The sequence below is a fragment of the Zerene cesonia genome, chromosome 24 (assembly GCF_012273895.1).
Source record: "Zerene cesonia ecotype Mississippi chromosome 24, Zerene_cesonia_1.1, whole genome shotgun sequence".
Taxonomy (NCBI): domain Eukaryota; kingdom Metazoa; phylum Arthropoda; class Insecta; order Lepidoptera; family Pieridae; genus Zerene; species Zerene cesonia.
The window spans coordinates 1,645,281-1,663,081 of NC_052125.1; the positions used below are offsets into that span (position 1 = coordinate 1,645,281).

The 17,801-nt window shown below is 35.3% G+C and overlaps 1 protein-coding gene across 1 annotated transcript in view; it reads left to right on the top strand.

Moving 5' to 3' along the window:
• The first annotated feature begins 12,540 nt into the window (after positions 1-12,540).
• LOC119836542 (ITG-like peptide) overlaps positions 12,541-17,801 on the top strand; it is a 19,931-nt gene continuing 14,670 nt past the window's right edge. Inside the window, exons 1-2 of the mRNA XM_038361918.1 lie at positions 12,541-12,577; positions 13,411-13,558. Of these exons, the coding sequence (XP_038217846.1) occupies positions 12,570-12,577; positions 13,411-13,558 (156 nt within the window). The 5' untranslated portion in view covers positions 12,541-12,569. The remainder of the gene's footprint in view (positions 12,578-13,410; positions 13,559-17,801) is intronic.

Here is a 17,801-nt window from a genome sequence, read left to right on the forward strand (position 1 = left end):
TCAAATCATAAAATACACACGCATCAGCTTTTTAGCTGCTAGTGTGCTTAAATAAAATAATAATAATAATAATAATAAACATACCCCAGTAGGGGACACGGGACTTCACTTTACTAAATATGATACTGGCCCACTACAATAAAACAAACAGATAACAAACAGAACACTTTAATAAAAAACAAACTTAAACTAACAACTTCTCCAGTTCCACCAGAACATTTGTGATCAGTTTCAACAAACTGGACAATAAGCCACTACCATCAGACAAACCAGTTAATAAACTAAGCACTAAATTTAACACCTGTGACACTAGACCTAACAAGAGACCTGGAGCCGCTAAAACATTAGATCTAAATAGCGATATTAATACACTTATATATAGAAACAGAACTGACGTTAAATCTGTTAATGTCGCATATAGCAAGGGTAACGTACACCCAAAATATGGTAGTAGCGCTGGAGTTAAATTTTGTACTATATTTGAGAGATTGTTCAGGTTATTGATGAGGTTGATGAGAAAAGGTATTAGTAGGCTGGCTAATTGGTTAGCTATAGGCAACACAGTCGATATTTCGTCGAATGCAAGGCGTAGTGCCGACACGGAGTAGGCGGGTATCATAGCGCTCGCGTCTTTTATCTGTAATAAACGAAACATATGGTTTAATTCTTTATCTGTTATACGATAGCATTTGTTTATTGGCGAGTATTAATTAGTATTAAATACAAGTTTAGTATAGCAGTTATAATAGATGCATATCTTATTAAGTGTCCGCGATGGACACCTAAACTACTCAACCGATTTTAATAAGATTTGCGCACCATGTGCAGTTGGATTCGACTTAAAATATATGTCTATCCGAGCGGTGCCTGCAGCCAGTGATTTGTGTAAAAAACAGTTTTATGATACATTTATATATATTATTTGAAGTAAAATATAACGATACATAGTTATTGATCAATAAGATATTTAAAAAAAAAAAAAAAATTAACGGATTTTAAACGCGATTTATTAATTGTATTATTCACCCGACGTTTCGAACACTTTACAGCCTCCCGTCGTCTCCCCGTGACCACGCTCGCTCGCGTAAAATCAAACACACGAAAATATTAAGACTAGATATAGGTAACGTTTCGTATAAGTATGGGTTTACGAGTTCTTGTCTCTAAATCATTCTAGAAATGGCTTAGACTATTTTTATCATAGGACATATCGAACTGTGTGAGAATTGGTGATGTTTTCGCTTGGCGCAACTGTCTATCTCTAATCAATGATTAATGATTAATTTAGTTATCTATGTGTACAGTATCATAGCTTTATTAACACACTGCCATAGCGTTAAATATAGACAATTTGAATAGTAATTTATTCAGTTTAAATTTCCGCGAGTTTTATAAAATATCATTAATAAATCGCAATTAAAATACGTTAATAAGTCTGTAATTTCTAAATAATTAGAATTTACATAGAGTAAATTCAACAAAAGATTCAATATAGTAATTCGAAGGGTTTTATAAAAATATGCTAAACAGCAACTAAAAGAAAACTTCACCCATCCAATTTAACCGTTGCCAAACGTTGCTTAACATAGTTTTTTTTTCTTCGCTGTTATATCGGCAACAGAAAAATGGTAAAACTCAACTGTCTTAATATCACGGTTCATGACATATAGCCTGGTAACAAACGGACCGACGGACGGATAGATAGATAAACAGACTGACAGACAGACGAACAGCGAAGTCTTAGTAATAGGGTCTCGTTACCCTACTACGCAATCGTGATAATGTATGACAATCATATGATTTTAATCTTAATTAATCTTAAAATGATACAAATAATTCAATAGAGAATTAAAGAAATACTAACCAATATTAATACCACGAAACTTATAAAAACATTCAACCCCATTAATGACTATACTTATCTAAATATTATATAAACTTGTCTATAAAATCAATGTTACTATTATATAAATACATGTTATCATTGTTTTAAAATTATTCTTGCATAAATATGCGCAATAGATGTGTTTTGTATAAGTTTTTTTTAGTATCACTTCCGATTTAGCAACAATTGCGAAGAATGGATGTAGAAAGTCTAGTGTTTTATCGATTTTTAATATAACAATAGTTGTATTGTTGGAGTTTTCCGACAATATTTCTATGAATATTTTAAAGATGGATTTGGCCTTGAATGCAATATTGAAGTTGTGAGGTTAAACCAATATAAGAAGACCTTTAAATGTATTGTTCTGTGTATTATATATTTAAAAAAGGGTCAATAGCGTTCTGGGAAAAGGTACCACTCACAGGTGCCTGGTAGAGATCGCTACCTAGCGATAAGGCAGCGTTTTGTTAATTACGGTTAAATACATTTATTTCTCTAAAGATTACAATTAAATCACTTACAGAGAAATACAATTTTTTACATCATTTTTACTCGCTTAGTTCGTTTAAGTACGGTTAACAAAAGAAAACAAACAAAAAAATTGTTTTAAGTTTTTTGTTCGCCTGTATATGTTTTTGGACGCAATAAATAATTTTAATTTCATTTCACTCCTTATCTAAAATGTTTCAAAAACAATTCCCTTTTAGACAAAAAATAATCACGACAATTGGTTACGCCGGTTCGTAACAAAAAAGGTCGAATTGAGAGCCCATTTCGTTTTAGGGAATGTCGGTTAAAAACATATATAGAGATTGGTCTTTAAAATAAACATTCAAGGTCTATAAAATGCATTATTTTTTTTTTAATTCTCTTTCTTCTAATCCTACTAATATTATAAATGCTAAGTTTGTAAGGATGTGTGTGTGTGTGTGTTTGTTGCACCTTCACGCAAAACCTACCGAACCGATTGCAATGAAATTTGGTACGTAGACAGCTGGACAACTGGTAGGTATAACATATTATAGGCAACTTTGTATCCCGATATTCCTGCGGGATACGGACTTACGCGGGTGAAACCGCGGGGCGCAGCTAGTATAGCTATAAAGCAAATAATTGGTAAATAATTAATCTGGGAACATATATCATGTCACTGGATTTTTATATATTAAGATGTACGATGTCAATGTTATTTGGAGTGCGAAACGGAAATTTAAAACCAATTGCGTAATTATTTACGTATATTTAGACGTTTTCATAAATAATGGCAATCCTTGGTTATAAAATAATAAACAATTTTATATATTACACGCGTATACATTTCTTTCCTCTATTTAGTATAAGTAGGGAATGTCAGACATACATATAACATTTTATCATCATTATCACTATATATATGTTCCCACTGCTGGGACACAGGCCTCCTATGAGGGTTCAGGCCATAATCCTCCACGCTGGCCAAGTTCGGGTTGGCAGATGTCACATGTCGTCGAAGTTTTTGATTCTTGAACATGCCGGTTTCCTCACGATGTTTTACTTCACCGTTTTAAGCAGTGGTGATGTTATCCACATGTGCAGATAAATTGAAAAACCAAATTTATTTCCTGCACGCTCCGCCCGGTCTCGAACCCCGACTTATCGATTTTGAAGTCCGAGGTTCTCACCACTGAGCCACCATTGCTTTTTTACAAACGTCTAAAAAATCATACTGCTGTTATTTATTATATCTTTTTAGCATTTAATTTGCAAGTAACGCGCCGGTAAATGTTAATATATAAATCTATCGTACTAGCTTTCCGCCCCGGTTTCACCTGTGGTTCGTTATTTCTCTCAATAAGAACCTTCCTTGTGCCTTATCGAAAAAATACAAATATTTGTTTTCTGCTGATTTGGTCGAGCCCGTCTCGAGGATTACTCTTAGCTACATATTTCACGATTAATTTTTATATATACTAGCTGACCGAGTAAACGCTGTTCTGCCTTACTCTTATCATATAGGTATGAAAAATACATGTTGGTCGATTCTCAGACCTACCCGTACCCACAAAATTTAATAAGACTCGGCCCAGCCGTTTCGTTATAGTAACAAACATTGCGACACGAAAATCTAATATATAAAATTCTCGTGTCACAGTTTTCGTTGTCATACTCCTCCGAAACGGCTTGACCGATTTTGATGAAATTTTTTGTGCTTATCCGGTATCTATGAGAATCGGCTAACATCTATTTTTCATCCCCCTAAATGATCAGAGTAAGGCAGAACAGCGTTTGCCGGGTGCAGCTAGTTTTGTATATAATTAGATAATAATATTTTATATAGATGAATCCATCGATTTGCATAATGAAGTAACAATAAGTGAGCCATGTTTTGATAGAATACACTATCAAGATATACGCAATAGACACATTCGAACCGCTTAAGTAATGTTAAATAACTTAGGTACTATCTTATCAATACCTATTGACACAAAATATATTGAAATAAATGATTATATAAAATATGTGTTTATTACAAAAGCGACAGAAAATCGCTCTGGTAGTCGGGAATAGGTCATTTTGGTAAATATTTTTTTTTTCTAATCAAAATATGGCGCGAAAATTCGGTGCTGTTTTTTTGTTTGTGGCCGTTTGTTTGCTTATGGTGAGTTTGGTAGTCACCATTTTTATTTCTAAATTAGAGGCTTGCTCACGTGATGTTCGGTTCAATAGAAAAACTAGAAAATGTAGAACTCTGGTTGTTTGACGGTACATTGGAATGGGAGGTCAAGGTACGCTGGATGTTGGTTCAAACTTCATGGTTCACCCTTTATTCTGTAATATAGCACGGTTTTCTATAATATTTGGGTAAAAAATACAACCGATTTGAACTTCCTCCTTTTTTGATGTCGGTAAAAAACAATATTAAAAAATGTTTATGTGAACTAGAAAAATATAAAATAGCTAGCTGCACCCGGCAAACGCTGTTCTGCCTTACTCTTATTATTTAGGGGTATGAAAAATAGATGTTAGCCGATTCTCATTGATACCGGATAAGCGCAAAAAATTTAATCAAAATCGGTCAAGCCGTTTCGGAGGAGTATGGCAACGAAAACTGTGACACGAGAATTTTATATATTAGATACAATCCTATAGAATCATGGCTATCACTTGTCTATAATATATAAAGAGATTTTCTTTCACTTTCGAGAAAGAGAATAAATATTAATATTATAAAGATCAGAATGCTTCAAAATCTTTGTGCCTGAGAACTTATTTATTTACAATCAATTGAAGGATCAGTTATAATCCGACCCATTGTCACAAGGGAATAAGATAATAAATACGATCTCTTATCATTCAATTTATACATTATTGAAAAAAAATAATTAATGTCAAAAATATAGCTAGTGACAAGAACTCGAATCTTCTTTAATATTCGGTGTACAAATTTTTTTTTTTTTAATTCTAATTTCTTTTTCAGCGGCCAGTCACGGCGACAACCGTCCAGCTGCCAGCCGTGTATCCTTTAGTCAATATCCTGCTGCCATTGCTGAACAACGTATACAACCTCCTTTTATCGCTGCTGTCAATTTTTGACACCCTACCGCCTTCTATCAGCTGTTTAATACCGGTAGACCTGAGCGCTCTAGAAACTTCGTTGTTGAAGTTATATTCCCAAGCGTTAGCTATTGTGAATTTCTTAAGGTCGCTGCCGGAATATGCGGTTGGCGCGAACCCTTCAGCTCCTTGTTCAGGGGTTGCCAACATGCAGAATCTACTCGCGAGTTTGGTATCAGCGATTACAGACTTGGCAGACGATGTTCTTATTGGGATCGGCGGCAGTCTGCTACCAGGGCTACTCCAGTTGGTTGTTATGGTTGTACAAGCCGTGCTTAACCTGCTACTTTAATGAATTAGATGTTAATCTCACTTGTTATTTAGAATAAGCTGTTATGTACATATTTAAATAAATTGTTGAATCATTGATTATATATATGTTTCATTTTATGTATATTGCAGCGAATGAAAATTGGGCGTAACGATAATTATTTTTAACTAGCTTTCCGCAAGCGGCTTCGCCCGCGTGGTATTCGGTTATATCGCTTTCATCTCCCTATTTCAACTCCTTATATAAATATAATCTATGGCTGTGAATGACATTGACATTTGTCACTCGCGTTTTTTAAAATATTCAAAATTAAATGTACATTTTTCAATATTTCTGAGAGATTTTCTTAATACTTTTTTCCGTAAGAATCTTCTCCTAATAATAACAAATACAACAAAAAAAGAATTAGTGAAATCGGTCCAGCCATTCACGCGTGATGCCGTAGCCAAGGAAAACGGGTTTCATTTTTATATATATAGACAAAGTATCGCCTTCAAATTGTCAGAACTAGACTATTATCAGAAATTTAAATGAGCTTTAGGATGCACCAGCTTAAAATTAAGGATCATCAAAATCGTTTCACCCTGTAAACGTAAGAAAGAGAAAAGAGTGGTAACAAACAAAAAGTAAAGTAAAAGAATAGGAAAGAACTGGGAAGGGATAAGTAAACGGATTTCAGTCTCCGGCTCCCCCACTCACCAAACGAAACATGGCAGTATGCTATTTCACGCCGATCTCTTGTGGGGGTGTCTACTTCCCCCTTGTGAGCTGTTCCAATTTGCGCCCAATCTATCCACTTCCACATTCACACGATTTAAAAGGAATACTCTTTGCATTTAAAGCGTATTTTTAGATATTAAAGACTTCTTAACGGATTTTAAGCGCGATTTATTCATTATATTGCAAAAGCAGTGGCGGCTCAGTGGTGATACAGTGGATAAGTCGGGGTTCGAGACCGGGCGAGCGTGCAGGAAATAAATTGATTTAGTATTTTCTTGTGTTTGGTTTCACGCGAGTATTATACATTTAGAAATTAAAAACTTTTCAACGGATTTTAAACGCGATTTATTCATTATATTATTAACCCGACTTTTCGAACACTTTACAGCGAGCGTGGTCACGGGGAGACTTTGATTGATTCATTCATCAGAATTGATTTTTCAATTTATCTGCGCATGTGGATAACGTCACCACTGCTTAAACGGTGAAGGAAAACATCGTGAGGAAACCGGCATGTCCAAGAATTAAAAATTCGACGACATGTGACATCTGCCAACCCGCACTTGGCCAGCGTGGTGGATTATGGCCTGAACCCTCATAGGAGGCCTATGTCCCAGCAATGGGAACATATATGGGCTGATGATGATGATGATTCATTATATTAATAACCCGACTTTAATTTCTAAATGTAAGTACTCGCGTAAAATCAAACACATTTTTTTATTATTAAGCCGACTCTTAATTCTAATAATACAAATCAGTAATAGTACAGTATAGAAAATCCAGTTTTATAAACGCTCTTCCTTAACCACAGATAACATAACACTATAACCTTAACTTAGATTATGATATCGCTTGATTACCAGCTATGACGTTACAATATGGCGCTCAGTCGATCCTATTCCTAGTTTGACCGATATATACGTAATCAACTGTTATAAAGACGCTTCATATTACAAATGTAACAAATTTAAATAACAATTTATTACATTCTACGGCGTCCTTTCACTACATAGTACAGAACAAAGCTTTTTTTATGTATGCTTAAATCTTTAAAGCTACGCAACGGATATTAATGGGCTTTTTTTAACAGATAGGGATTCAAGAGGAAGGTTTATATGTACAATAAAATCTATTAATCGACTCCGAATTTAACGCGTGCGAAGCCGCGGGTAAAAGCTAGTAAAATATACATTGCTAATGATCATGACACGTGGGCGGAGGGTGGGCGTCATTCGATTTGCTTCCTACGTCCATGCTTTTATATTACGTATTTATCTTCACTAATTATTTATTCTTATGTATTGAATAAGTATTTAGACGTCAAACAATTGTTTCTAATATTATTATTGGTGGAACGTAATGTTATAAAGAGGGAACATTTTTTGTATGTTTGTAACGTTTTCACGTAAAAACTGCTTTGTCGATTTAAAATATTCTTACACCCTTAGCAAACTACATCTTCACTTACATATATAGAAAAAAAATCAACACATTTGTAGCACAGGTGAAGTCGGGGCGAACAGTTAGTAAGTAATACGAAAATACAATGCAATTTTATAACAGACTAGCTGCGCCCCGCGGTTTCAACCGCGTAAGTCCGTATCCCGTGGGAATATCTGGATATCTGGGTTGACTATACGTTATTCCAGTTGTCCAGCTGTCTACGTACCAAATTTCATTGCAATCGGTTCAATAGTCTTTATAATAGTAGTGAAAGAGCAACAAACACACACACATCCTTACAAACTTTCGGATTTATAATATTAGTAGTATAGGACTATTGGTTCATATAATGTGTTACATAATATATACCAATAATTTTATTGGATTATGGTGTCTAAAATCCTTGACCGCCTCCTTGGTACAGTGGTTAACGCGTGAGCGTAGAACCGAGGGGTCCTGGGTTCGATTCCCGATGGGGACGCACAAAAAAAAATGTCTCGGTCTGGCAGGACACAGAAGGCTGATCACCTACTTGTCCCTAAAGAAAATCGATCAGTGAAACGGATGTACATCATCTGCCCCATACCCCACTAGGGGACACGGGACTTCACTTTAACACTTTTATGGTGTCTAAAATAATTATACTGATAAATATATAGGCATTTAAACATAGAAAATGCAAGGAACGTATTGTTACGTAAACTAATTTGGGAAGATCCCTCTATTTACATTTGAATAACCACGGATATATAAAAAATAGGTATATCTAATTATTGCTACTCTGATAAAAAAACGAATTTGTAATCTTTGAGAATCTATTTCGACTTTAATATGAAAGCCTGATAAAAGTTAAAAAAAACCTGTGTACTATTGAACTAAAAAACACTTTATTATAAAACTACTAGCTGCACCCGGCAAACGCTGTTCTGCCTTACTCTTATCGTTTAGTGGTATGAAAAATAGATTAACCGATTCTCAGACCTACCCAATATGCTTACCAAATTTCAGAGGAATCGGTCAAGCCGTTTCGGAGGAGTATAGAGACTAACATTGTGACACGAGAGTTTTATATATAAGATTGATTTGTTTCGGCTAGATATATATAAATACAGGATAAAGGCAAGACATTAACGCATAACGCAGTAGCTTATGGTAAGCGAGCACAACCACCTATGAACGTCGGTAGAGGTAATGTCTCTGCGAATGCGCTTTTAAAGGGAAAGAATAAGAAAAATATTGATGAATAGAAAGAAGGATTGGACTGGAAAGGGTGAGGAAAAGTAAGCCAATAATTACTACATAATATAAGGCAAAGCTTCCCGCATCTGTCCCTATGTTAAATCTATAAAACTACACTACGGATTTTGATGGAGTTTGTTTATAGATAGAGTGATTCAAGAGAAATCTTTTTGTCACATCTATTGAACGCATGCGAAAGCTCGGGAAAAAGCTGTAGTATATTTTCAAAAACAGTCAGTTTCCAACTTATACATGTTATAAAAAATTCAACACCTTCCAAACGTATGGCCACCAACGCTTTCCGAATCACTTAGGCAAAATGTTGCCATATATCCACGTCCCTATAATAATAGGTAATTTGGGTATTCAATGACGATATGGGACACGAAACTGACATATGCGTGGGGTTTACGAGGGCACACGTCATGATGCTGCAAATTACGCAAATAACAAATAATTTTTTACGTGAAGAGATTTACTAATCTATACTAAAATACCTTAACATTTCACGTGAAGGGATTTACTAATATTATAAAGCTGAAGAGTTTGTTTTGTTTGAACGCACTAATCTCAGGAACTGCTGGTCCGATTTGAAAAATTCTTTCAGTGTTAGATAGCCCATTTTTTGGGGAAGCTTATAGGATATATAGATACAACGGGCAATGCCGGGGCGGACCACTAGTATTATATATGTGAAAGTTTGTTTGTTTGGATGTTTGTCCGTCAATTACGATTACTGAACGGATTTTAATGAAATTTAGTACACAGACAGGGTTTGAGCTGACTTGGGTGATAGCCAATATAGACACTTTTATCCCGATTAAATGCTCCCTGAGGATAAAACGCGAACCTTGATCTTTTTTTTTTTTTTTTTTTTTTTTTATGTCATAGCGGGCAACTGAGCTGGTGGTTCGCCTGATGGTAAACGATCACCACCGCCCATGAACATTCGCAAAGGTAGTGCCTCTGCGAATGCGCTGTCCGCTTTTAGTGGGTAAGGGAAAAGGAACGAATTCGTGACAGGAAAGAAGGAATGGACTGGGACGGGTGAGGAAAAGGAAATAGGATCTCCGGTTGGAGCCGCGACGAGCGTCTAGTATTATAAAAGGGAAAAAAATTTTTGTTACGATTTTATTTAAAAGTAGTCGAACTTTTTCCAAAAAGATTCCAGTCTGATTTTTTTTGTCCCTGTTTTACAGCTGGAACCGGATCAAAAGGTACGTGTGTGCCTGTATGGCCCAGGGGGTATTCAGACTTAATTTAGAAACAATCACTTATTATTGTATTCAATCCATTCCATCTATACTCATATTATAAAGGTTAAGAGTTTGTTTGTTTGTTTGAACGTACTAATCTCAGGAACTACTGGTCCGATTTGAAAAATTATTTCAGGGTATATGTACCACGGGCGAAGTCGGGTCGGACCGCTAGTTTGATATAAAACTAATAAATTCATTGTCCTTTAGAAAAATTACTACAAAGTAGCACATTAACTACTACTAATCATTAAAATTAGGCATACCATGATCAATATACATTTCAGAATATAGAAAACTACGCCCCGCGGTTTCACCCGCGTAAGTCCGTGTCCCGTAGGACTATCGGGATAAAAAGTTGCCTATATGTTACTCCAGTTGTCCAGCTATCTACGTACCAAATTTCATTGCAATCGGTTCAGTAGTTTTTGCGTGAGAGAGCAACAAACACACACACATCCTTACAAACTTTCGCATTTATAATATTAGTAGGATAGGCAATCAAACATCTACCACGCTAAAGGTCAAAGCGTTCAATTTAATTTCAATTACGAATTCTCTTTCACAATTTCACAAAGGAACGAAAACACGTGAAAAAAAATTAACAATAAAAAAAAAGGAATAAATAGGATAAAAATTTTGCTTTTTAATCTGTACTATTATAAATTATAACGGGGAATATAGAATTGCTTCCGCGAAAATGTTTTAATGTACCGGATATAAGCTGTGTAAGACGGGGTTTATATTGAGATATTAGGTACGCGACTTAAAGTCGCAAATTTTAGCATATTTTCAAGATTTATCTTATACTGTGATGTCACATAGTACTAAGTAAATATTATAATAAAAAAAAAATAAAATATCTGACATACCACTATAGAAGCTACGTTGTGTTCATTTCAAATTGTACTATTATTCAATAAAGTATAAATTCATTGTAATGTAAGTTTTACCATTTTTATTCATCTAAACTTTCTAGTCCAATTCTTTAAGGCCCACCTGCTCCTTTGCTTGCTCTACCATAAAAAAGTACTTAAATTCATATTATTCAAGTCTAATTGGGTTTAATCTATTACGGAAAAGGAATATATATGCCTATGTAGTCATAGGAAAAAATAAACAGGCCGGAACCCTGCATAGTTTCCGTTGTGGTAAGAATTCCGGGATAAAAACTTTTAACTAATCTTTTAACGGTTATCGAATAATTACTGTACCACATTTTATCTAAATCGGTAATCGGTCTATGCCTTAGGCGTAAGGAAGAGACAGACCAACAGACAGTATTGCTTCCGCACTTATCATATAGGTAGAGGTGTGGGGGTAAAGAATTATTGAACGTTTATTATTAATGGGATTTTGCAAAGTTTTGGAATGATATAAAATTAGCTCTCAGTCAATTAGATACAATATATTCAATGAAACATAGTAAGGCTCTCGAAATATTATAAACTACCGGTCTGCCCGGCTTCGCATATAGCCTATAGCCTTTCTCAATATATGGGCTATCTAAAACTGAAATAAGTTTTCAAATCGGACCATCAGTATCTGAGATTAGCGCGTTGAAACAAATAAACTGTTCAACTTTATAATGTAAGTATAGATTACCGAATTTTTAATATTCTCCCGTTGGTGATCAGTACTAAAGTATGATAAAGATATTTTCACTTTTTCAACATACAAAAAAAACCAATTGAATTATACCTTCCACTCCGGCCCTAAAGAAAAAATTTCAAACACGATGTCAGAATTCAATTTCCCAAACGCATAATAATTAGCATAATTAGCTGCCATTATGTTAAATATTGAGATGAAATCACACTGACCTTGAAATTATATGTATTAAATTTAACATTGAATATGACAAAACATGTGCTCTACTTAGTAGAGCACATGTTTTGTCTATTCAATCAACTATGTTAGTAGAGTCTACTAACATAGTTATATAATACATTCTTACTAACAAGTGGATCCATTTTGTTCAGGAAATAAATAATGATATATTATTAAACATTGCGACAAACCATTGACGTCACGCTTGCGACGAAAAATCGCAAATCCACCCCTACATGACGATCCAACCCTAACTTTTCATACCATGCGCAGTTAAAACCCCTGTATAGATCCACAGTTGCTGTCAGGACGCCGTACAGGAAGGGCCATGTACCGGTAAGCATAGAACCATAAAAGGCAGGGAATTAAAACAAATTCACACGACTGCGCCAATTGAAACGCGGCGGATAATTAAATTATTCGCGCGGCAGACGCCGTTCGTTTTTCAAATCATGAATAGCTTTTTACTCTGTGCTTTTTAGCACCTGTGGCGTTCAGAACGTTTTAAAAAGTAACCTTTTTTAAAATACGAACATTTTTTAAAATAAATAACATTCTTTTCTATGTAGCTATTTTAAAATGTATTTAACTGTTCACTCGATTGTTTTTTTGTTAATGTTTGGCGGTATAATAGTTTTAAAAATACTTTATTGCATAATTCGTGTTTGTAATATATTCTGATCGGTAGGCAAGTAACTCATTGTTGATTTAGGTACAAATACAGTTACTTTAATATTGCGCAATAGACATACATATGAATGTAAACTAGTGTCTTATTATATAGTAAAATGCCTCTTAAACATTGACACGGTTATTCATCAATAAAAACCGATTTTTACAAAAATTGAAAAATAACGTATTAACTTAAATTTTGATGGACATCGCTTCTTCGTCGTCGTTTTTTTTTAATTCAGTTAAAAATCAATTAACAAATCTTTATGGTACTAGAAAAGTATATTTTGAGGTATAAAAGACATTTAAAATTTAATTAGGTAATCAACGAGAACCAAAAGAAGAAATACAGTAATACTTCTTCTCTTCTTGCCTCATATGTCCATCTCTTTCATCATCAACAGGGGTATTGCAAACTTAAGGAGAAATCACACAAATCCAAACCATCTTTTCTCTTTTTCTCCCACACAATAGACTCATACGTCTATCTCTTTCAGCATCAACATGGGTATCACAGCGTTGCTGGTGCTGACATGCCTGGGCTCAGGGTACGCCTGGGGCGGCTTGTTCAACCGCTTCAGCTCGGACATGCTGGCGAACTTGGGGTACGCAAGGTCCCCCTACCGCCACTACCCCTATGGGCAGGTATGTTGAAAAAAATAAAGAAATCTTCTGTCCACCTACCTCCACTAGACCGCCTAGAGGTCCTGAATTCATTTTCCGGTGGGGACGCACAAAAAAGTCTCGGTCTGGTAGGATACAGCACTACCTTCTTGTAGATAAAGAAAATCGATCAGTGAAACAGATGAATATCATCTGCCCCATATCCCACTAGGGGACACGGGACTTCACTTTAACCGACACTATCCTTATGGGCAGGTATGTTGAAATACAAAGAGAAAGAAGAAATAAAACACTTCTATATAATACATGCGATCCATTTTCTTCACCCGTGGTACACCAGGTGGTGGATTTTTCTCACCATAAGAACTTAACCTTATGACGCAACAAAAACTAAAAAAAAGTCAGCCGAATTGGTCATGCTGTTCTTGAGTTTAACGCTTAGTAACATACTAGCTGCGCTCCGCGGTAAATCCGTATCCCGTAGGAACATCGGGATAAAAAGTTGCCTGTATGTTATTCCAGTTGTCCAGCTGTCTACAAATTTCATTGCAATCGGTTCAGCAGTTTTTGGGTAAAAGAGCAACAAACACACACGCATTCTTACAAATTTTCGCATTCATAATATTAGTAGGATAGAATTTGACCACATTTTTTTTAATATGGATGTCATAAGCAGATAATAAAAATAAAGGAATTTCAAATAAATAAAAAAATTCAAAATCAAACTTATCTAATAATGCAAGTTGATAAAATTGGAGTATTTCTTTGTAATATTGAAATAATCGCTTTTTACTAAATACGTATATAATGTTATCAATCTGTCTGTTTGTTCCGGCTAATCTCTGGTATGTCTCGACCGATTTTGACAGGGCTTTCATTCGCAGATAGCTGATGTAATAAGGAATAACTTTGGCCACTTTTTATTCCAAAATTCTCACGGCAACACGTATATCCATTCTCAGATCTACCGATTCTAATTTACGTCCAAAATATATCTACCTTAAGAAATATCAATGAATTTATTTATAAGAAATATCTATAAACAACTGATAAACGATACAAAGCGGTACGAAGGAGGCCCATATCCTTTTCCTTACCCTTCCCAGTCCTTTCCTTTATTCTTTCCCAATCCCTTTTTCATCTCTTCCCAATTTAAAGTCGGCACTCCATTTGTAGACGCGTAAGGTCTGCAATGGACCTTATGCCTCTCTAAATGGTCATGGGCGGTGGTAGCGCTTACCATCAGGCTTCCCACCAGCTCCATTGCCGACTGTGATATAAAAAAAGGGGCGGTACAAAGCTCTACAAAGCTGTACAAAGTGGTACAAAGCCGTACAAATATGTACAAAACATAAAGAGGCATCAATTCAATCATACAAGCACTTCATACAATTTCTTTTCCAAGTTGTTGTAAAAGTTGTTGCCTGATTAAATAGACTCCTTTCTTCCTTACTTTCTTTCTTCTTTATTTCATCTTCAAATAAATTACACGAATAACGCCTACATAGTGAATTCCCGTTTCCCCTAGTGGGGTATGGGGCAGATGATGTACATCTGTTTCACTGATAGATTTTCTTTACGGACAAGTAGGTGATCAGCCTTCTGTGTCCTGCCAGACCGAGACCTTTTTTTTGTGCGTCCCCATCGGGAATTGAACCCAGGACCCCTCGGTTCTACGCTCACGCGTTAACCAATGTACCAAGGAGGCGGTCTAATAACGCCTACATAAGCTCAATACAGCTTATTTTTACATAGTTTTTACGGTATAAGTCGGTAATAATTTTTTTATACCCTGACATGGCGTGCATGTGACCTTAGCGTCCTAAGCTCCTAGACTTTCTTTATCGATGTTCAGAAGGCCACTCACAGTTACGCAGTTTATAAATCGTTACTATAGAATTAACTAGCAGCACACCGCGGTTTCACTCGCGTAAGTCCGTATCCCGTAGGAATATCGGGACAAAAAGTTGCATATATGTTATTCCAGTTGTCCAGCTATCTACGTACCAAATGTCATTGCAATCGGTTCAATAGTTTTTGCGTGAAAGAGTAACAAACACACCTCACAAACTTTCGCATTTATAATATTAAGTAGATAGAAGTAGAAGTAGGATTTATGAATATTTAAAACGAAATTGTTAATACTTGCTTTGTGTTAAGGTCAGTCTAGTATTTGAACATACTGATGGTCTGAAAAATTTTATAGCAATACATATAGATATGTTTTAAACAGTAGTAATTATGTTCTCATTAAGGTCGCGGATTTTACGGCGGATACCGCAACAGACACTAAAACTAGACCAAACGAAACTTTCCTATCGAAAATAAAAACATTTACGCCACAGTATATATATTTAAAAAATGCGATTATAGCCCCGTCTGTCTGTCTGTCTCTTCTTCACGCCAGAACCACTGAGCTCAACACAACACTTAGTTTTAGACCCGAGAAAGAACATAGGATAATTTTTGTCCCAGAAATTCCACAGGAGAGAGAACTGTACGGATCAAATAAAAGCTCAGGACCATGTATATTTTCCTTCAATTATGCGGGCGAAGCCGCGTGCGAAAAACTGCATCAATCCCAGCTTCGTCACATAAATTTTCCCTTTATTCTATAATTATTCCATCGACTTTAAAATAATTCAACAATATACGTCATCTCTAAACACGCTATCAACCTATTAGCTAAAGGTCACATTTATGGATCACGAAACTGAAGGACCTTAGAAATGCATGAGCGGGCATTGAGTGAACCACTGAATGAAAATTTATTTATAACGGAACGCGTCTAACCAGTGAATAAGACCCCTGTTATGTATAGCTGGCCATATATTTTAGAGCTCAAACAGACATGACAACAACATATGGGAAATTTGGTTCAAATCGTTGTTACATTAGGCCTTCATCATAATACACGAAAAACAAAGTATTTTTATAAAAATATAAATTACTCTCACGTATTCTTTCATTAAGGGCAAAGCATTAATCCCTACTAATATTATAAATGCGAAAGTAACTCTGTCTGTATGTCTGTTACGTTTTCACGCCTAAACCACTGAACCAATATAGATATATTTAGAAAATAAAAACTTTTTAACAAATTTTAAACGCAATCTATTCATTATATTATTAACCAGACGTTTCGAACACTTTACAGCGAGCGTGCTAACGGGGTTCAAAGTTTTTAATTTCTAAATGTATAATACTCGCGTAAAATCCAACAAGAACAACAAGAAAATACTATAATGTTGATATAAATTGGTATGAAGGTAGAACTGAGTTTGGGAAAGGACAGGATGATTTTTATGGCGAAAAAAAGTTGAAGGAGTTGAAATAGGGAGATGAAAGCGATATAACCGAATTTCACGCGGACGAATCCGCGGGCGTAAAGCTAGTTATTAATATATTTCCTCTATTATAAACAGTAAATTAGTTTATATATGTTTTTGATTGCGGAAACCAGGGTAAGACCTGTGGGCTACATCGGATTCCTTCGAGCTGCTATAGTGAAGGGGCCATGGATGATTGGTCCGTGACATCTGTTGTATCCCTGGATAAAGGCTTTCTTACCTGTTGCTTTTAATTCAATTCTAAATACTTCTTTCTTTCTTTGTCAAATAGTATGTAATGGATTCCATAAATATTCTTATTAAAGAATGACTGGAATCCAACACCTTAATTAGTTACAAGTATCTACTTTTATAGTGTAATAAAAATAAATTCGCCAACCTCATTTGTAATTTCTTGAAAAAATCAGAATTTGACCAAATTACGATAGGGCCATACTACGGGCAGCTTTCGAATACAAAAGAGGAAATATCTATAGTAACTGTACAAGCCGATCAGCACAAGTCGTCGGGTGTATTAAGTTCCCATCTTACGTACGATTGACAATTAATATGGAAGAACCAACGATAATAATAAATTTTTTGACATTAACGAAGAACAAGTCAATGATATCTTAACAATATTAGAAACTTGACCAACGATAATGTAAGCGCGATCCACGGAACCGCGGCGCCACACTGCTGCCATCTAGTTCTGATAATTGCAACAATTGCACATTATATAAACATCACTAAAAATTGATACAACAGTAACAAACCTAAATAAATACGGCGGAATGGATGGAGTTTTCAACCTTTGGAAGTCGATTAGAAAATTTTGTAATGAAACTTAGAATCCTACTATTCAACAAGTCTAAAAGTACTGCTGAGTGCTGAGACCACTTTGAGCTGTCCTAGATGACGCATTATTGCTGGTA